At 32.3% G+C, this 23,161-nt stretch overlaps 1 protein-coding gene across 1 annotated transcript; it reads left to right on the top strand.

Moving 5' to 3' along the window:
* Nucleotides 1–6,266: 6,266 nt before the first annotated feature.
* Nucleotides 6,267–21,529, top strand: LOC111703914 (extensin). Its single transcript, XM_023476000.1, has 5 exons — nucleotides 6,267–6,337; nucleotides 7,343–7,579; nucleotides 12,217–12,293; nucleotides 14,076–14,133; nucleotides 19,427–21,529. The coding sequence occupies exons 1-5, from the start codon at nucleotides 6,323–6,325 to the stop codon at nucleotides 20,489–20,491; spliced, it is 1,452 nt and encodes a 483-aa protein (XP_023331768.1). The 5' UTR covers nucleotides 6,267–6,322; the 3' UTR covers nucleotides 20,492–21,529.
* The last annotated feature ends 1,632 nt before the right edge of the window (nucleotides 21,530–23,161 follow it).

The raw sequence follows: 23,161 nt of genomic DNA, 5'->3' as shown, positions 1-23,161 counted from the left end.
CCGGGGTTTTACGAATGGGGTTAGGCAGTTTTGCGGATATCAATATTTGTGTTATGAAATATTATTTTATTTGGTTTCTTCATATTCTCCTTTTTTACGAATCTCTTAAATCAAAATCTACACAAATGTTAAGATCCCAAAAACGAAACTCGGGAGTTTTGTTCAACGATATTCTTTTAAATTCCGGGCTCTGTGTTCAGGAATATTTGAGGATCCTTAGAATATGAAATACAAAATCTTCCAAAATAGACTAAATTCATAAATGTTATGTTTCATGTTAAAAATTTAGATAATTCTTAGAAGCAATAATTTTCATTTTAAGATTTGACTAAAAATAAAAAAAATAAAAAAAGGTACTGATTAAAGGAGTGTTCGCGAAAAATGAAAGAGGTATAGGCTAACGGCATAAAATAATCGCTTTTAAACGCTAGTAATCTTAGTTTCAACAAATCAAATTGAATTCTCTTTTTAATTTGTTCTTTAATATCTTCATTTTCGCGTTAAAATCTTTTGATGTTTTTGTGTAAAATTTGTACTGCATAGCGGAGGCTCGTTGCTGCATAGCAAATACGGGAGGCTCATGGCAGCCGAGAGTTCCCTCCCAATCGTCTGTATAGTACAGATGTTGTCACTAGTAGAGAACTGATAAAACTGTGATATATTATGTTGTTTCTCCACTATACGATGAGTGATACTACAGAGCAATATTTACGTAGACTTATAGCAAATATATTGAAAACTCTTATGAGGGACTAACATATGCAGGGTAACCCTGAAAGGACAAGACTTTATAAAAACTAAGGTATAGGAGTCATAATCCGATTTCAATTCTAAATACATTCAGATTGTCATTAAAACCGCATCCTTTTTTTGTTTCTAAAGTTTTTAATCCTATCTCTTAAGGGACTGTAAGCGTATTTCCAAGTGACTCTCCATGAAAAAATATTTACAGTAGTACCCTTGAAACCTGTGGCTGATGTTGTGGGACTTATTCTTATGAAAAACGTGTTTAATTGTTGAATACTTTGTGTGCAAGGTGTGTTAAAACTTTGTTGCAATATCCAGTGATTTAACAAAATAGGGCGAAAACAAGAATTCAGCGAAATATTAAAAATTACACTTAAGGCCAATACTTTTTGAGTTATGTCCAAAAAACGTAAGATTAAGGTTCAAACAATAATGTTTATTTTATCTTTGAAAAATCATAGAGAGGGGTTATTTAGAGATTTTAAGTTTTCTTCTTTTAAAATACATTGTTTATTATCAAATTTCGATCGATAGTTGTTGTAAAAGAAACGATTATGTATTATGTATTTTTACTAGATCGAAATAGCATTTTTAAGTTTAAATGAATAAATGCAGACATATGTATAGTATGTACATTTGAGACATTTAAGATTTCGACAAAAGAGGGCGTTATCAAGAATATGCCATGATGACTCCAAAATCAGCTGTTAAACATTTTCCATGGCTCTTCGAAGGTTTTAGCACATTTTTTAATAAATCGACTTGACACTGCAAATTATAGAAACCCCTTTCTGTATCTAAATTCTACATTTTTAAAATTTAAAGTGGTATTCTCTGTTTGTTTGGATGTCCAATCATAACTTATAACAAAAGAATTGCAGAGTCTTTGCAACAAACTCAAAGCTGGGTTTCCAAGCTCTGTATATATAATACAAAGTTGTTATATATATATTCACAGGCAAGGCATATATATTTTGAACGTATTACCCTAGCTTGACGCTTTACTAAAGATATTTTCAAATTCAGCTAATTTTTGAGGATTTTTTTTACAAAATATACATATTAGTATATGAAATATTACTATCTACGCTATCTGAAAATTCCTGTCTAAGTCCATAAGAATGTGTAAGGTCCTAAGAAAGTCCAAAAGGTCATTAAAAATACCTATCAAGGATCTAAGGAATGTTAAAGCGGGTTCAGATTTACAATAATAAAACAGAGTTTCCCCGACAAAAGCCTAATTCGGAAGTTTTTGAAATCTATTATATCTATATATATCTATTAGATATATATATATATATATAAAGATGTAATTTTTGCTAGTAGCATTTTTGAGCGTTTAAAGGAATTAAGTTTTTGCCACAAACTCAAATTTTTTAATCCCTATATCTTTACAACTAGATGGCGTAAATCGATGATATTTCAATTTGATCTAACAGAATTCATGGTTTGAAATATCAAAGGTCTACGACATCGGGTTGCAAAGATATAGGAGGGAAACAGTAAGAGTTTGTGGCAAAAACTCATTTCCTTTGTTGATGGGTTCACTGTTAATATATGTTTTTTTTAGAAACGTTCTGTTATAATTTTTATTTAGATTTCAAATGGCTTTCCTTGCACAGAGGGGGTGATACCTGGTTTACAATTGTAACCTGAAAAAGTTTTACTTTTTTAATTATTTTCTGCATTTTTTTAAAAGTAACTATTGATATTTTTTACTTAACAATTAAAAGTGTTTCAGTAGATTAACAAGGATATGGCTAATCAGGCCTTATTAGACATATCCTTATGTTAACAGGATATGTTCATGATCAGTTCAAAGGGTACCATTGTGAATCCTTGATCAGTCAAAGGTTTAAATGGTACCATTGTGCATCATTGATCAGTCAAAGGTTTAAAGGGTACCATTGTGAATCCTTGATCAGTCAGAGGTTTAAAGTGTACCATTGTGCATCCTTGATCAATCAAAGGTTTAAAGGGTACCATTGTGAATCCTTGATCAGTCAAAGGTTTAAAGGGTACCGTTGTGAATGGGGGATACCTTTCTTTTAAATGCAACGTCACTTGATATTACGCTTAACAGTCCCTTTAAACTATTTTTATTTTTTCCTAAAATCATATGTAAAAAGTTTTTTAAAAATGTATACCTGTGTTTTATTAATATTTATTAGTGGCTAAATCCAATGTAAACATTGTAAGCAGCTGGTCTCTGGAAATATGTAATTTATCACAAAAGTTGCGTATGAGAAAATTAGGGCTTATCAAAGCAATGCAAATTATTTATATTTTCATAGTTTTTCACGATTTTGACGATTGATTGTTCACAAAAACGACAATGGTAGATACACATTATGATCCCTTGTTTTTTTTCAATAAATAAATTTCTAATTCCCCTCCTGTTATATTCCCTCTCTGTGGTAGCTAGCGCTAGTATTCCCGGCACAACGTTGGCCTCAAATCTGAGATATCAACTTTCTTTTCTCTCTTTCTCTCTTTTCCTCTGGACTTTCTCTTACAGCTTTCTCTTCGAGAAATCATCTTCAACAGGTTTTATTAAGCTTTCGCCAAACAAATATTATCCTTGATGATTGTTTTTAATACTTTACATTATTTTTTTATATTTTAACTAAATTTTTCATTTTAACACTCGTCGTCGCATATATCAATAAAATGAAGACGACTTCTAATTTTAATTTATATCAATCTTTTAAACAGCATGGATATTGGATACAGATAAACATGGAAACAAATCGAGTAGCTGTCAATTATAAAAAGGCTTCTCTTGTATTACTCGTAAACTTGCAAATTGGAAGAAAGCTTGTTAACAATCAAAACTTTGATAAAAAGTCGTCTGCATTGTAATGATATAATCGCCGACCACTGTATTTTAGTAAAATTGTGTTTTAATAACTTGTGAAAATATTTTATATTTTATTCTGCTAAAAAGACTGTATTCAACTTTGTAGAATTTATCATGAAAGAAAGAACAAAAATAATCGCTGCGGAAGTTTCTCAACGAAATATATTGCTTTAAATAAAGAAAAATTTAAAAAATTAGTTTTCGTTTGTAGGTTAAAAACTATAGTGCAGTGGTAAGCGACTCTATCAATATAATGAAGCCGACTTTCTATTTCTGTTTTGATTTGATACAAGCTTGTAAACAGCATGAATACACATAAAATGGAAAAAGAGCGTAATTAAAAAAGCTTCTCTTTAATTACTTGTAAACTTGTAATTCGAAAAAAGCTTGTTAACTTTTAAAAATTTAGTAAAAAAGTCGTCTTCATTATATGAAATTGCCTACCATCGTATTTCACTCTCACAGTCCTGTTTATTGGGATGTCCTTTTTAAAGTAAAGTGATATGACAACTTAATATAAATGACAAATGGTGAAATTGCTTCTTTGATTGTTTTTTAATTCACTCTAAAGTTACTAAATTTAATGTTTGTCTGTAAATATGCAAAAAAGAATCTATACGATAATTTATAATAAGATATGAGATATATTTGTGTAAAACAAGACATTCTTATATCTATAGTTCCCTTGAGCCGGCCAAACGGCTGGACCGAATGGGCTGAAATTTTTTAAAAGAACCCATGGGTATCCCGGAGGGGTAACAAAGGATAAAAAAAAGTAAAAAAATGCTAAATTTTTTTTTAAAATTAAATTGTACCTTCACATTTTTCTTCAAATTCTTTTTATTTCTCTTTAATTCTGAAGGCGACGCCGGGCACTTCAGCTAGTGAGGTATAAATTTAAAATCTTAAACGACGACATTTTCACTCAGTTTTATTCAAGATAGTGCCAATGAATATGAATAATGTCACAGGGTCATTCACAAAAGATGAGACTTCAGAGACGACTGTACAAAATATATAATGACTGTTTCCCCGAAACTGTAAACTTGTTTCTTTTCCCCAAACCATTAAATAAGCCATTAAAACTATATTCCAGGCAGAAGACTTAATCGTAGATTTGTCATATTCTAAGAGTTTGACGTTGTCTTTACAATCTTATCCTTGGTAGGTAACCCAGCATGTAATCCAATATATTGTATTAATCATTTAACAGTTCGAAAATCACATTGTTGATTTAATTCAGGGAAAGGAGGGAAGGAAGGCCAATCACCCAACAAAACCTCGTCAAAGCCACATTCTTCTCATTTTCTCGTCATTGCCAGTTCACAGTCCAAAATATCGAGGTGGCTTGGACGAAATTTACAAATTAGGCTGTGTTCTTTAACCCTAGTAGTGTGTTTATGACGACAGTGTAAAACTGAAACGACGACATTTTCATTTAGTTTTGTCTAAGAAGTGTTCTGGATCAGGCCTATTATGAATAATATACTATAGTAATAGGGAGTAGGGACATAGTTTTGTTTGTTTTGTCGCACAGTGTGTCCCACGTAACATGGCAGTTAGTGAATAGTTTTAAATGTCTTACTCTATGGTTTTTTAAGTTGTTGGATACCAAAAAGATTAATAATGTCTCGTGGTTCACCCTGTTTTTGGTCTTCCCTTGTTTTTCTTCCCTGGGTGGGTTACAACTTCCATCTAGTGCTAGGGAGTATTTTTGTTCGTTTCTTAAAACTATTTAAGTGATTGTGCCTCTCCAATGCACTGTTGTAGACCTCAAGTAAAAATCTATACGACAAAACCTGTAGATCTGCGATTAAAATATGGGCTGTCTTTAGAAAATTTTGGGCTTACCAATACAAACTTTGGGTCTCCAAAGAAACGCTTTGGGTCTCAAACAAAAGGATTGGTGTTTCCAATGATAAGCGATGGGTCTTCAATACAAATTCGGTGGGTCTCCGATAAAATGGTCAAGAGAGTCTCCGATGAAAGGGGGTTTCCTGTTTCTGATGTACTCCAATGATGATGATTTACTCCCAGACTCACAAAAAAGACAAAAATATAAATAACTAGTTTGGGAACCCAACGTTGCCCAAGGTACTCATATTTACTCTCGCCGTTTACCTGCGCTTCGTAGTAAATTACGATTTTAGCAATTTTTCTCTTTAACACTAGACCCATGTCTGTTCGAGTTCTGGGATACAAATTTGAGGCAAATCGGTTAAGAGGTTTATGAGTTATGATCGTACATACATACAAACAGCGATTACAATGTAATATATAATATATGTACTAGCTTGAGAACCCAGCACTGCCAAGGTTACTTTAAGTTATTCCGTGCAGTTTACCTGCACGTACTTGAGCGATCTTACCAGGAAACTAAATTTTTTCTATTTAAGTCAACTCACTGAATCTGAAAACCATGCTAAGAACACTCCCCTGACTCTCCCGAGTTCCCCAATCAAAATTTGAGGCAAATCTGTCCAGGGGTTTCTGAGTTTTGATCGAACAAACAAACAGACACCCAAACAAAGATTTCAACTGTATATATATATATATAGAAGCTGTTTGAAATAGGCAGTGCTTATACAACATCACCCTACCATTAAACTGCGTAGAACAACATATGTCATGCACTACCACGTAGATACATATGTTTACAATGAAAACGTCCCAACATTAATTTATCAGTTGTGGTTTGAACTCTTGAGAGTAAGCATGTGGAATAAACTGGTAAACTAATCAATCTTCACAATAACCTGTCATACATGTGTCTTTGAAATAAAAACAAATAGCAACATCAGTAAATTACAAATCACAAAAATTGTATAATATTAAAAAAGAATTTCAGTTTTAAAGTTATTAATTTGTTTGTCAGATTTTCATTTCAGAGATTACAGTGATACGGAATCATTTCAATAATTAAAAGACAATTTTTTGTTTTATTAGGAATTGTTAATACAATTTTTTCGAATTACAAGTTTACAAGAATCAATGAGACGCTGTTTAATTGGCAGCTTCTCTTGTGTTTATCCATGGTGTTTAAAAGCTTGCTTTAAATCAAAATTGCAATCAAAAGTCGTATTCATTGTTCTTGAGTTAAAATCAATAGCGCCAAAAAAAATCGGCGGCAAAAATGAATTTATTTAGTTTTTTATTTTGATCGTTAAAATTAACCTTTTTTTCAATGCAAATTAATTTTTAAAAACTTAACTTTTGTAAAAATTATGTCAAACAAAGTTTGAAGTTGTTATATTTGATCAAGGAAGCATTGTTTTGTGTATAATTTCGTCCAATTCATGTTGAGTGTTGACTCAGATGTATAATTGATAAAGACAGGGTAGTGGAAGGTGTCAAAGTGTTGAATGAAACTGTCAACATGTCAAAGATGATCCTAAGGGGCATCTTGGAAAATGGGGAGTTCGCCAAAATCTATTTTTATTTAGTAGGTCGCAGATCCATTTTAGTAAAGAAGATTTACTTTGTAAATAATTTGCAAAATAAAATAAAACTATTTCCTTTTATTTACGTATGTTGGTGATCACTACCTTTAAGTTCAAGCTTTGAATCGAGTTTATTTTGTGGTTGGAATTTAATTATTTGCAAATTGTGGGATGCGCGCGGGGAGATACCGCATACCTGCATATCAAGGGGTGATGAGAGAGGGGGTGGTTGTGGAAAGAGGAGGGGGGGGGAGAGGAGGGATGTTCATACAAATCGCTAATTCGTTTTGTTCAGGTATTTTTCGGGGGCCTCGCTCTTGTCTCTGGACTCAACACTGTTAGTCATGAGCTACCTAAAGCCCCTCATTCTAGTCCTTCTTATGCCCCGGGACCCCCTCATCTTGGATCTACTTACGCCCCTGCCCCCCATCATCTTGGACCAACCTACACCCCCGGATCCCAGTATCTAGAACCTTCTTATGACCCCTCCGGCCCCCTTTCATCCTATCCCAGTCACAAATACAAAGATGAGGTAAATTAACAAAAAAGCATTTTTATCTTTTTTTAGTTAATCGTTGGTGGGTCAAAAAAATTCAAATGAAACAAAAATATTTTTAAAGGATTAAAGTATTTAACCAGTTCGTACATGATTTAAGTAATTTTCAAGGAAAAGCATGTTAATTGTAATGTAAGTATAATTTAAAGGGACTAAACGTGTAATTCTAGGCGGCCCATTCACAACAGTACCCTTAAAAGCTTAATCTGATTCAGTATGAATTAGATATCAATTATTTTGATTTTTTAACAATGATTATTTTCAATTGTTGTTTCTCTATAAATTGACTTGTGCATTTCTACTGCCGAAAATCATTGAGAATTTATTAGAATTAAACACAATAAAAGGTTTCAAGCATAGTATTATCGGGGATTGTCATCTTTACAGAGAGGGATACTTGAAATCACACGTACAGTCCCTCTAAAGGACTGTTAACATAAACTTTGACTCAAATTCTAATTTTCATAACCTTATATCTTTGCAAAATGATTTTGCATACCTTTTATATTTTTAGCTTTCGCTGTTTGAACGATTAAAAATTGGATTAGCAAGTTTTATGCAAAAATGCATTTTTTTCTTCAAAAATAGTGAGGTCAAAAATGGAATAAACCTTGAAAAAAGGCAAAAAGATTAACAATAGAGAGTGGTCGAGGAAAAAAGGAACGAAATATTACAAAAAGGAACGAAATCTTACAAAAAGATCATTGATTTCCAATGTAGACCCGAAGTGTGTAAGAAAGACTGAGTAAAAAAGCAAAAGCACGGTAAAATAGAACACAAAATATAAAGGAATAATAAGAGAAATGACAAACCTAGTATGGTAAAAAGAAGGGCTCAGTAACCGTTAGGGACAGACCCCCCCCCCCCTCCTCCCCGGATTTATAGTTACTAAAGTTTCTACATTTTCAGGGGAGGTATCCCCCCCTGCAACCCGGATCATGAAACTCCTTCACCATAGTATTATTGATGATATAAAAAGTAAAGATAATGTGCGGGTACAGTTTAACAGGGTTACATAGCTGACAATATATACTTGGTTAAAGATGGATTATACCTTGAACTAAGATTATAGTTTATATAATAAAGATCTTCACTCATATATACATACTTGTACTTAAATATGTTAGCTATAACTGGCCAAACAGCTGGAACAAATTGGCTGAAATTTTTTTAAGGCAACTTATGGGTGCCAGGGGGGTATAATAGGCTAAAAAAATCGAAATATTGGACAACAGATTTTTAGATTTTACGGGCAGCGCAGGGCACTTCATCTTGAATTTATAAGCTTATAATGACTTCAAACATTTGTAAAGCCTTCAAATTTTATGTCCAAGTCATTCAAATTATAAAGTAAATGTAGCATCTCATGGCGCTTAATCGAATTTAACGAAAAAAACAATCAAATGTGTCTATAGAGAGGGACCGTCCCTTCCGCTCAAATTCTGAACGAAAAATCGGCTTTTTCTCCGGCCACAGTTGTCTTTGAAAAGTAAGACTATTACCAATCAACAACGAATAGGCTGTTTAGTTTACCCTAAAATTACCCAAATAAGTGAACGGTCCCTTTAATCGAATTCAACGAACAAATATTTTAAGTCTACAGTTAAACTAAGAAATTTTTTTTTTTCTCGAAAATGTAATAATTTGAATTTAATCAGAATTTGATGAGTGCCTTAATTTGGTAAAAAGTAAGAGTTTATCCAGGGTTAAAAACATAAACGGAATTGTACAACATAGTTCCACGGTTTTAAGTATTTTAAAGAAATCTTAGTTAATTTTTAAATTGTAAAGACTTAACCCGCATACAATGAAACAGACAATACATTAACAAAAGGTTTCTACGAAGCGAGCATTAGAATATTAGATTCTAAAAAATATTCTGTGTTTATAATTGTTTCTATATGTTCTGGTATTTAAATAATATACCTTCCCAACCTATTGTTTCAAATTAAGCAGAAATATGAGTGTAGTATCTAGTCGGAAGTAAATAATATATATGGAGTAGTATGTTCAATTCACAATATTTTCCATTGTCTGATCAATCAAAAATTAGATATCCAGGTTTATATCTTTAAAAATATTTTTTTATTGTGACTCCGCCGCGGGAAACAACAAAGGAAATCATTAGAATTAAACACTTTTCAAGCAATAAAAACATCTTCCCCTTATAATTAATAGGTCATTTTTAAATAATTTTTCTAATTTTGGCAGATTTTTTTGAATTGGCGCATTATAAACTATTTTCCAGGATTTTACCAAAATTTTGATGTTCTAAATACCTTCCGTGGGGTTATGTGAGGTCACACACACAAACTTTGACCCTAACAATTCAGCCGTTTTAAGAGACACCTAGACCAGCAAAGTAAAAATTTAGGCATAAAGCTGATCTTGCTTATTTAGGAAAATTGTTATCTGGGCTGCGAGCTTTTGTATTTGTGGATATCGAGATCTGCAATGCTTGATCTCGATCTTTTATTTATTTCCAGAGAAAAAATAACTAGACAGAAGCATAATGCTAATTTGTTAAATCTATATCACTGTTTCAACTTCATGGTTCTTCAGTTTCAATTTTACAAATAGCAATCAACTTTATCCGGTTATATATTAGAAATCAACTGTATCCGGTTATATATTAGAAATCAACTTTATCCGGTTATATATTAGAAATCAACTGTATCCGGTTATATATTAGAAATCAACTTTATCCGGTTATATATTAGAAATCAACTTCATCCGGTTATATATTAGAAATCAACTTTATCCGGTTATATATTAGAAATCAACTTCATCCGGTTATATATTAGAAATCAACTTTATCCGGTTATATATTAGAAATCAACTTTATCCGGTTATATATTAGAAATCAACTTCATCCGGTTATATATTAGAAATCAACTTTATCCGGTTATATATTAGAAATCAACTGTATCCGGTTATATATTAGAAATCAACTTTATCCGGTTATATATTAGAAATCAACTTCATCCGGTTATATATTAGAAATCAACTTTATCCGGTTATATATTAGAAATCAACTTTATCCGGTTATGTATTAAAAATTCAAAACAATTTTCTTCTTCTCAATACCTCTAATATTTTACTTTAGTTTGTTTTTATTCTCGCATCGAAATTATACCCTAAAGGGCTAAATAAAATGAAGATATTAAGCATTGATCCTTGAAATGAAAAGTGTCCACTTTGGATATCGAGATCTAGCAATCTGGATTTTTAGCAGCTAACGATTAAATCCCTCTTGATATTTTAGGAATATGTCAGTAAGGACACATACTAGTCACAAAACCCTGAGCGACAATTGTTAAAAAATCATTTCACTATTTTCTGTTTACCATCGTATAAAATACAGGGTGTCTCTGAAAAGTGCGTGTTTAGGCTTTTTAGCCAACTAAATATCGATTAATTGTGTTAAAAAGTGTTCTTTTTAACACAATTTACTTAATTTGATGAAACGTTAATGGGGATTGTACCAACTAGAAGCACTTTTTTAATATTATACGACAATGTTTAGTAAGCTAAAAAGCCGTATCAGAGACACCCTGCATTACAAGTGCCATGTAATTAGAATCGATTATCTTTTTGGTTAGTTTTTTAAAGTTTGCATTTATTAAACTTTGAAATATTCTTATCTTAAAGGGAGTGTTCTCGAAAAATGAAAAGGGGTATAGGCTTGCGACGAAAAATAAGCTCTTTTGATTGCTATTAATATTACTATATCTGTTGCGTCTAATAAGAAGAAAATTGTTAAAAACGACTAATACCGAAGAACCTAGTGTCCATACAAATTCAGAAAGATGCGACATTGAACTCGGATCACAAATCAATTTAATTCCAAACAAATCATTCAGATATTGCAAACAGTAGTCATCGATTATTTTTCGACGCATTCGTACATAGTTAATATTTCGGTGTAAATCGTTTTTAACAATTTTCTCCTTATAGACGCAACAGATAGAAATAAGATTAGTAGCAATCAAAAACGCTTTTTTATCGCATTAAGCCTATACCCACTTTCATTTTTCGTGAACACTCCCTAAGATAAATTAAAATATTATACAAATTATGTTTTTGTCGTGAAGTGTCTGTTTTTCTCATTTTTTGGTTTGTGTTCAGCAGATCATATTATCTATCAGAGCCAAACTCTGGCATAGTGTAATGAAAACAAATAAAAAATCTAATTTTGTTGAACCTTTTAATTTAGGGCTCTACGACATCTGCTCTAATTCCATTTGCTCTACGGCCATTTTCTCTAGTTCCATTTGCTCTATTAACCATTTGCTCTATAGCTCATAGATCACGACATTTGCTCTATACGTCAATTGATCTATGACATAACACGTCATTTGCTCTATAAACATTTTTATGACTGTGATGGTTCAATTGCTCTACTCAACATTTGTTCTATGAGTAAGCACGTCATTTGCTCTATAAACATATTTTACAAATATCTCAGCTCAGGCAAGTTAAGAATATATTTACAATCTATGAAAGTTTTAACCACGGCAGAACAATTCTGCCTTCTATATTCAAGACATCTCCAGTACTGATAGACACCCTGTTTGTTTAGAGTAGAATAAATATATTTTGTTTCTGTTTAGTCCCCGCATAACTATGAGTTTGGATATGCTGTGAAGGATGATTATATGGGAGAAGATTTTTCACATAAAGAAAGCAGGTAAAATTTGTAAAATGTGTATGCCATATACTAACCATAAATAAACCATATGTAAACTATGTGTAAACCACATGCAAACCATATGTAAACCATATGTAAACCATGGTTAAACCATGTGTAAACCATGTGTAAACCATATATAAACCACGTATAAACCATAAGTAAACCAAATGTAAACTATATGTAAACCATATGTAAACCACATGTAAACCATATGTAATCCATGTTTAAACCATGTGTAAACCATGTGTAAACCATATGTAATTCATGTTTAAACCATGTGTAAACCACGTGTAAACCATATGTAAACCATAAATTAACCATATGAATGTGTAAACCATGTGTAAATCAAATGTAAACTATGTGTAAACCATGTATAAACCATATGTAAACCATAAATTAACCATGTGTAAATCATATGTAAACCATGTGTAAAACATGTGTAAACCATGTGTAAACTATATGTAAACCATATGTAAACTATGTGTGAACCATGTGTAAACCATATGTAAACCATATGTAAACCATGTGTAAACCATGTGTAAACCATATGTAAACCATATGTAAACCATGTAAAAACCATGTGTAAACCATGTGTAAACCATGTGTAAACCATATGTAAACCATGTGTAAACCATGTTGCAATGAATTGAATATGTTTGTTTGTGTCTACTGCCAATGCTAATCGTCTGCTATAGTAATCCCAGCAGTCTATATAGTCTTGTTTGTAAAAACTTCACAAAACACCCATAGAGCCAAGATGTCTCCCCGCCCTTATTCCACTTGATTTATGTTCAATACCTCATACAAACCTTTTAATGTTTCCGTTAACATATGTAAAAGGTATTTTAAATGAATATGAAGGGAGGGGGCAACCTTTTTTCAACCTTTTCTGGGTAAATTTGATATGTACAGGGTTAACCAAAAAAATAAGACTTTTTATGCGGCATAAGAAGTCCCTTGAAATATGTTAAGAACTTTTATGGAAACTCAGCTTTAACTGGAGACTAGCATAAATAGGGGGCTGTTGGGGTTCAGTCCCCATATATTAGTGAAATCTATGAGTTCTAGGGTTGTTTCAAGTATTAAAGTCCCCCCCCCCCTGGACAAAATCCTGTCTACGCTTCTGGCAGTCGTCAATAAAAAGGTCCTTTTCTTTAATCCCCCTGTATGTATTTGTTTGAAATATAATAATAAGAATAAGGGCATGTTCTGTTTTTATTATATTTTTATTTTAACGATGTATGAAGTATTTTTAGTTCAATTTTATCATAATGATAAAGCATAAGCAGGATAAACAACGCCTGTTTTAATCATAATTAAAATGTAATCACGATTTCAATGATACAGTCCCTAGTCGTGTGTATATTGTACACAATGCTTGCATTAATGATTCATTAATGATAAACATATATTTTTAGTTCCTAATTAACCCGTTTCTTAATTAAATATAGCTTAATTAAGAATATTGGCAAATATTTAGAGCAAAAACTTTACTTCCATAAAGTCTTTAATTGATAAATTGTGCTACCCAAAACCTTTATAAGCGAAAGTAAAGTTTTAAAAGACATCTTAAATGTAAATAGTATTTTAAAACTGCACAAAACTTTACAAAAATGGATATTGATAATGAATAATGATTGTCTAGGAATGAATATTAGTAAGGATTATCTAGAAATGGATATTAATAATGGTTATCTAGGACTGATAATATTAATGATTGTCTAGGACTAGATATTAATAATGATTTTCTAGGAATGAATATTAATAAGGATTGTTAAGGAATGGATATATGACGGAAGGGGAGTACCGAGTAGCCTTGCCTGATGGAAGAATGCAGGTAAAGAATAATAATTATGTTCTTTTTAAATATTGGAATTATTACTCTGTCTAAACCTTTGCTTTTAATAGCCTGCAAATGCACCGTCTTTTAGGAGCTAGGGCAACCCTGTCTTATCCTTTCTTTTTGTAGCTGGTAACCCTGTCTTTTCCTTTCTTTTAGAAGCTGACACCTTTGTCTTTCTTTTTCTTTTAGTAGCTCGCAACCCTGTCTTTCCCTTTCTTTTAGAAGTTGGCAACCCTGTCTTTCTCTTTCTTTTCTTTTAAACTTTGGCCACCCTGTTTTTCCCTTTTTTTAAAAACTGGTAACCCTGTCTTTCATTTTCTTTTAGAAGCTGTCAACTCTGTCTTTCCCTTCACTTCTTTTTAGAACAACCCTGTCTTTGTCTTCCTTTCAGTAGCTAGCAACCCTGTTTTCTCTTTTCTTTTTTAAGCTGGCAACCCTATCTTTCTCTTTCTCTTAGAAACTGCCAACCTGTCTTTCCCTTTCTTTTAGAATCTGGTAACCCTGTCTTTATCTTTCTTTTTGTAGCTGGCAACCCTGTCTTTTCCTTTCTTTTAGAAGCTAGCCACTTTGTCTTTCTCTTTCTTTTAGAAGCTGGCAACCCTGTCTTTCCCTTTCTATTAGAAGCTCGCAACCTTGTCTTTCTCTTTCTTTTAGTAGCTCGCAACCCTGTCTTTCCCTTTTATTTTAGAAGCTGGCAAATTTGTCTTTCTCTTTCTTTTAGAAGCTGGCAACCTTGTCTTTCCCTTTCTTTTGGAAGCAGGAAACTTTGTCTTTCTCTTTCTTATAGAAGCTGGCAACTCTTCTTTCCTTTCTTTTGGAAGCTGGCAACCCTGTCTTCAGTTGGTCTAGAATTTGAAATTATGCATACATATATCAAAGTTCCTTGCTCGTTTTGGGGCACCCTAACAAAAATAGATAGATAGATATGGAGAGAGATATATAGATATATAGATAGATAGAGAAATAGATATATACATAGACAGATAGATAGAGAGATACAAGGATGTCTGTGGATCAAGTTGAATATAAGTGATTAAATTTTTCTGAGTAATTCAACTACTTCCAGAAATTCATTAAATATGGTTCCGTGGAAGAACAATTTTTATCGTATAACCCTTTCCTTGTTGGGCCATTTTTGTCTAAAAAATGCTATGATTTTGACTTATAGAGTTCAAAATGTCACTTGTCCAATTTTTAAGACCAGCTCAATAAACAAAAATTATATATCTAAATTGCTCTTTTGGGGATATTTTCTCTTTGTTTTATAGCCTTTTGTAACAATCACTTTAAATAATAGTGTTTCGGATGCAGGGTAAACGGCTGGGGTAGTTGTGACAACCCTTGGACGAAGGTTCTCAATCTTATATATATTTGAAGTAAAAATCTCTGTTTGTCTGTCTGTTAGGATGTCAAATCATAATTCAGAAACCCTTTAACCCCCTAACTTTTTGATTAAGGAACTCGGTTGAATCACGGGAATGTTCTTTGCTTCATTTAAAAATCCTAAATTGAGTGCGTTGACTTTTCAAGAGAAAGAAATATTTTCCTGTCAAAGGTTTCCAAGCTGGCATATATAAAAATAGTTATCTCAATGATTGCGTGATTGTTTGTTTCTATATCTAATTATAGCTCATTCTAAGTTGACTTGGTTGATTTTATAGAACAAGTAAAGTTTCCAGTCAAAGCGGAGTTTCCAAGCTAGAGAGTAGAAACCCGCAAAAAGCGGAATATAAACCGTCTTTTCGATGAGAAATGATTTATTTTCTTAAACAATGCTTTAAACATTTTTCAATACATTGATCAGACAAAGGTTTAATGGGAGAATCAAAAATACCATTCTTTAAATAAAAGATTTTTTAACTTACGTTTATAAAGTTACTCTAAACATTTTATGAACATTTCTTAAAATACGTAAAAAACAAATATTGCCAAAATGAATAATATCAATTAAAATTAGTTCCTAGTTTAGCATTGGGGTGTTCTAATAAGATTTCTGCGACGGCTTTTTAAACTTTGAGACGGAAAAATTGAATGGAAAATTAGTTTTAGTCAAATTGAAACTGAAACTAATATTCCAATACAGTCCTAATCAGAAAGACTGTGAATTAACTGTCAATTAAACAGACGACTTTTCCATCGTCTTTAATCTCTAAAATAGTTCACGGCATTTATTTTTCAATCTAATACTAATCAAAAAATAGTCCTTCCATTTTCAAAATGTGGTCTGCCTTTTTGCGGGTTCAAAATTACCAGAGATATAAAGAATTTTGTCAAGATTTTATTGAATTTATGAAAACGAAAAAACAATTTTGTTTTTAAAGTAATCATTAGTATCTCTTGTGATTTTGAACGCACAAAATAAGGCAGACCACATTTTGGAACTGACAGGCGAAGGGCTATTATGTGAATATTTTTGCAGTAATCATATCTATAAGATTAGATTTAGAAATAAATCCCGTGAACTGTGTCAAAGGTTGTAAAGTCGGTTGATTAATTGTCTATTAATTCCTGGTCTATCTGATTAGGAGTGACTGTATGATCATCCTGAGATCGGAGAACTTTAAAATATCAAACTGTAAATTTTTTCTACATTATAAAGTATAAAATTTCTAAGGTTGCAAAGATAAAGGGATTAGAAAATTGCAGTTTGTGGAGGGTGATCAATACAATTCATTCATAAAGTCACCCGGTGTCTTATCAATATCAATATTGTAGCTACGGTGTTAGATCAATTTGAGGCGTGCACTGATTATTACGTTTACTCAAGATTAACTACCATTTCATCCTTCCCCATGAGGAATTGTATGTTTGGGCTTACAAGAGTCCGTTAACGAACGGCAAAAACCAATAATTTTTTAATTGATATAAACGGAATTAGCTGTAACTGAAAAAATTATGATTAGTATAAATAATGAACTAGATACTAGAAACTAGTATTTTTACGCGTTTTGATGTTTTTGAAAGAAAAAATATTTAATAGCTAATTAACGGCTGGCAATATTAACGATTTTTGAAATTTTTTCTGTTATCACCGTTACTAAAATTGATATTGTTATCAAACCTAAACTTTTAAAAAATTTCGAAATTACTAATTATTACAAATGCTAGGGATGGATCGTTTTCATTTTTTTAAAAAACGATCGTTTCTTTATGAAAACGACAACAAAAAAAAAACGATTTATTTCAAATAAGAATCGGTTTTTTTTTAATAATCGTATCCATTCTAAACCACAGATTCAAATATTATGAAATAAGTTTAACAATCTGCATTTTAGTAGTTTGCTTGATAACAAAAAATTTTGTCTACTTTTTATAGCATAGAACTTAGAATTCAAATCCTGGTTCACATAAATCTGATTTTAGCGAAGTACATCCTGTTTGTCTGCAAAACAAGTTTAAAATAGCAAATACTATAATCTTCATTTAACGGGTAAAAATGGGTTCTAAAGATGAGGCTTACTGAACTTTACCAAGGACTTCTAATTTACCGTGGGATAAATATATTTATTTGCAAACCTTGGATGTAACCAAAATTTGAAGTTGTTAAGAAAGTAAAATTATCAAATCAATTTCTCATGCTGAAAATTTTTCAATGTTTAAAAATATCAAGCTTTTTTATTTAGCAATAATATAATATTGTAATTATTATATAAAATTGTAATTTAAGTATCTAACTATGTCATTATAATTTTGTCAGGCTAGCCGCTATATTTGTTGCATAAAACGTACAGGCCCTAATTACCAAATTACACGTATTTTTAGGTCAAAATTCGCAAAATTTACGCAAATGAAATACATAAATTTTACGTAAAAACGATCCCATTTTTGCGCAACATTTTCGAATAAAATCCCGTAAAAATTTACCAATTATTTCTAGAACATTTTGCGTAAAATTTACCTAAATATTTCGAATTGTTTTTTTAATTTTCCGAAAAAATTGCTAAAATATTTAATAAATTTTTCTAAAAGTTTCTGTAAAATTTTCTTAAGTATTTTATTCAATTTTGAGAGATTTTATCACACCTGATATATCCCGTTTTAGGGCGAAAAAGGTATTTAATCACCCTACAACAGGGCTAAAAAGTAACTTAATCACCCCCTGATCAGGCCATGTGTCACGTCATGGCTGAGTACGGTTTCAAGATTCAGACAGGAATCTTGTCAATTTTACTTCAAATCTGATCCTGTGAAGTATAATTATAATTGTAAATAACTTGCTCTGAGTATTTAGAGATTCAACCCCCCTCCCGATTCTGTGAGTATATTGCCCTAGGATGCAGTTGAAAAAAATATTAAACAGATAATTAAGTTTATTAAAGCTTTATGTAAATTAGAAAATATTATGAAGAAAAATTTGTAAAAACGTAAGTACATTCATTCATACATAGATTTTAAACTAGCACTACTAGAGCCATCTAGTGGCATCTAATGTAGTTTCATTAAAATGAAAGTATTTTCACACCTCACTACGTTCGGTGTGAAAGTACTTTCATTTTAATCTCCAACAAACTAGAAAAAGTAAAAATCCCGGCAAAAACTTTTTCGCACTTAATAATACCCATTACAATGACATAAATAGATATGAAAAAGTTTTTCGAAAAATTTTACAAAAAAAATTTGTCAAAGTTTTACGTGAATATGTTAGTAAATTTTACGAGAAATTTTCGAACCGTTTTTTTCAAAATTTTACGCAATTAGATATTTGTATATTTTACGTATTTTTCGAGAAATTTACCAAAAGTACGAACATTTTTCGGATTTGAGTACGAGTATTTTACAAAAAATAGGGGTATTTACGCACCGTTGGTAAAATACGAAATTTGTTAAATAGGGGGGTCATCTCTGAACTGGGTAGTCAAGACTAGTCAGTACGGCTGAATGCATGTAAAGTACATGTTGTACTGGCTCAAATCATAAAAAAGATTGCACGCCCCCCAGACCCTTTAGTAAAAGTAAATTCAACCTAAAGTCTGACCACGTCAACCATGTTGCACCGGCAAGTCCTATTTAGCCAATGTTGACGCGGCTCCAAAATTTAAATGTACTACGGCTGCCCGTGATTGGTATGATAAGTGTTCTCAATATTGTCTAATTAAAAGGGTTCTCAAAAACTGCGTCTTAAAACGTATCATTGTCCGTTCTCATCCTTACGCATCATCCGTGCTTAGTACATGCATTTGCGTAATCATTAGAGCGTCTGAAATTTTTGAACTGTGGATAATATGGTTAAATGTTGCTAGTTTTTTTGCATACCATAATCTATTTAAAACTAATTATTCTTATTCAGATTGTGACCTACTATGCTGATGATGAAGGATACCATGCAGATGTAAAGTACGAAGGTGAACCTCACTATCCTCATCCAGATCATCCAGATCATAAACCACATCATGATCAAGGATATCCTCCAAAACCTCTATACCATCAGGCCTACTCTGAGCCAGAACACAACCCAGTGTCAGTACACCACCCAACGTCAGTACAACACCCTGAGCCAGTATACCATCCCGAGTCAGTACACCACCCTAAGTCTGAACACCACCCAAATTCAGTACACCAGCTGACCCCTGCCGTGTATCACCCTGCTGCCCAGCAGCCACCTCCTCATTCAGTGTATAAATCCACAATCAAGAAAATATCTGATTTACCCTCGCAAACTTTAGAGTCAAGATCTTTGGAATCATCCCCCAGTTCCAAACCTACTTCTAAACCCTCCTCCGTCCCTGAACCATCAATAATTCCTTCTAAACCTACTTCTAAACCCTCCTCCGTCCCTGAACCATCAATAATTCCTTCTAAAATTGAAGAAACTGACATGAAAGAATCTGCTCCACTATCCGTGTATAGATCATTACCAATCCGTCCAACTGGGTTTCCTCCAGGTCCTAAAGTAAACCGTCCTAAACAATCTTACAGTCCTACTCCTACATATGCTCCTAAACTTTACACACCAGCTCCTAATTACTCTCCTAAAATCTACACACCTACTCCAGTCTATGCTCCTAAGTCCTATACACCGACTCCAAATTACGCACACAAACTATACACCCCTGCTCCAACCTATCATCCTAAATCTTACACCCCAGCTCCCATCTATAAATCCAAATCCTATTCTCCGGCTCCATACGGATACACACTAAAACCCTACCAGTCTGAATCCTACTCCACCACCCCAACTCCAGCGTATAAATCCCAACCTACTCCCTCCTACTACAAGTCCAGGATAGTAGTAAAGGGAAGGTCTGATGAAGGTCCAACCCCACTTCCCAAGAATCCTGGAAAATACAAACCATCTCCTTCCATCAAACTTGAATCAGAGGATACCATTGTTCCTAACCTAATTAACTACTAAGCTATAACTAAACTAATAGATCTGCTCTGCACACAAAGAGAAAGCTGTTAGCTTACAAAAGTCCAAAATTAATGATTTTAAGGAAACTCAAAATTAAACTTTGCAATCCTATATCTTTGCAACCTGATGGTGTAACAGCAAATCTCTGATACCCCATTTATAATGAGGCAAGTAATTAGTTCTTAAAAGTTTCAAGCCTTTTGAGAAATATTCTTTTTAGTTCTACGGCACCCAAAAACAGCTCAAACTAAGATAGTACATCTAACAGGGCAAACCAGTTTGTAACCTCCTATCCTGTTTTGTTGATAATTTTTGCCTAATTTATTAGTTTTGGACTAAAAAGCTTTATACATAAATTATGAAACTATAATGAACAATGTCCAATTTACTTATTTCAAGAGTTGGAAAATTGTTTAGGAATGTATAAGTACAAATGTAACTAGTCACATGTAATTTTGAAAATTCTACCATAACAAACCTTTGCCATACCATACCAAACCTTTACCAAACCCATACCAAACCCTTACCAAACCTTTACCAAACCTTTAACAAACCCATACCAAACCTTTACCAAACCCTTACCAAATCCATACCAAACCAATACCGAACCAAAACCATACCAAACCAAAACCATACCAAACCAATACTAAACCAATACCAAACCAACCAAACCATACCAAACCTATCACAAACCACTACCAAACCAATACCAAACCAAAACCAAACCAATACCAACCAATACCAAACGAAACATGTAAATCCATAAAATACATAATTTTCCTCCAAACCCTGCTTTTCTTATTCATAAAATTCGTCAACTATTAATATTTGCGAGAAAATCCACCCTTTAATTTCAGATTCAACCTTTTACTACAGAGTGGTTTAGGTGCCAAACCTAAACTCTGTTATTTGTTAATTTGTTTGCAATTATTACAGTTAAATCCGTTTAAAAAATATCATTAAATATCAATTTATCAAATATTTAAAGCTTGTTAAATCACTGTAGTCAATCACGACATTATTTTATCTAAATTTGTTGTTGAAATATATATATTTTTAAATTAAATTATATTTTATTTATATTTATCCCTGAATTGTTTTTTTCTGCAATCTTGGAGCATTTGCTGATGTTGCTAAAAAGCATTTTAAAAACTTCGGATTGACCCGCAAATCCATAAAACCCGACTTTAAGACTTGATCTTCGACCCAACTCTGACGACAGCTTTTGTCACGTGATTGACAGCTGTAAGATCTTCGGATCGACTTAAGGAGTAATGCCAATGAAAATAAAACCGACCTTGGTTGGTTTAGTAAAGAATAAGACTCAATGTTAATTTTTTTTCTCTTCAAAAACCCGAATGCGCCAATTCTACTTTATGCTAAGGTTCTTTTTTTAGATTTTCTATATTTTTTAAAGAAATGACAAACTTTTAGGTGAACAAAATTATAGTTTTTTTCTCATTTAAATTTATACATTTCAAGGCTACTACCATATTTAAGGTACTTCCCATTAACAGCTTTAGCACTTATCTGTTGCTCTAAAAATTCGCCATTTTCCATCGCCATTTGTCTGTTCCATTTGGCGCATTTCAAATATAATCGATGTCGACATTTTTTAACAAGGGCCAATTTTTTACCTTTGATTTTTCATAAACCTTTCCTAGGGGCATCATCGATTCCACCGTTTTGCCGTTTATCGGATACAGAAAAACAAAATTTATAGAACCATAAACAGCCTTCACAATTCTTAAAAATAAATGAAATGTCTGATCGAGCGTACAAGAATGTAATAGAATACTAGGTATAAAACTTCTTGTATAACATTCTCCATTTCTTTTTCAACCTACAATGAGAAGGAGAACTAAAACCTACATATAAATTTGGCTTGTCTGTTGGGGTGTCTGTTTGTTTGTATCCAATAAACGTCAAAACGGCTGAACCGATCGGGCCCAAATTTTTTTTGGGACATCACGTGACCACAGGGACTGTTTATGAATGATAAAAATTTTAAAAAAATGCGTTTTAAAGGTTTTTTATTTTGTAAATAATTTACAGGTTGTTTTAAGAAACATGACTCGACAGTGTACAGACTTTTACACGCAGGTCATCACTTTAAATAGTTCGATTAACATGATCGGCGTTTATATCAATACAATGAAGGGGGCTTTTCGATTTAAGTTTTTATTTCTGACAAGTTTTTTTTTTTAATTAAAGTTTACTAGTGAACAAAGAGAAGCTGTACAATTGACAGTTTCTCGTTATTTGTATGTTTTTGTTTATCCATGCTGTTGGAAAGCCTGGTAATAAAAATTGAAATTAAAGGCGTCTGTATTGTATTGATAAATACGACAACGACTGTAATGAAACTATTTACAACATTAAAAGCATAGCTATTCTAAATGTCGTCTCCCAATTTTAAAGTACTAGGCTTTTAGGGAGCTTCGCGCCCATCTTCTATTTAAATTGCTAACATGTTCTTTTTGTTTACATTTTAAAAAGAAGAAGAAAAAAATTTTGCGGATTTAAAAAAAAAATTCGCGGATTTTCAAGAGTTTAAATTTTTTTACAAATATCTAAGTTGAAGCGCATGATACGGAAGTGTCCCGGGAGGGAGAATATAATTATATTTTGAATATTAATGAATTCAACTCTCAACATACCAATATGTTA

The sequence above is a fragment of the Eurytemora carolleeae genome, unplaced genomic scaffold, assembly GCF_000591075.1.
Source record: "Eurytemora carolleeae unplaced genomic scaffold, Eaff_2.0 scaffold557, whole genome shotgun sequence".
Lineage (NCBI taxonomy): Eukaryota > Metazoa > Arthropoda > Copepoda > Calanoida > Temoridae > Eurytemora > Eurytemora carolleeae.
Note: the sequence above shows the minus strand (reverse complement) of the source record. Positions and strands in the feature narration are given on the sequence as shown.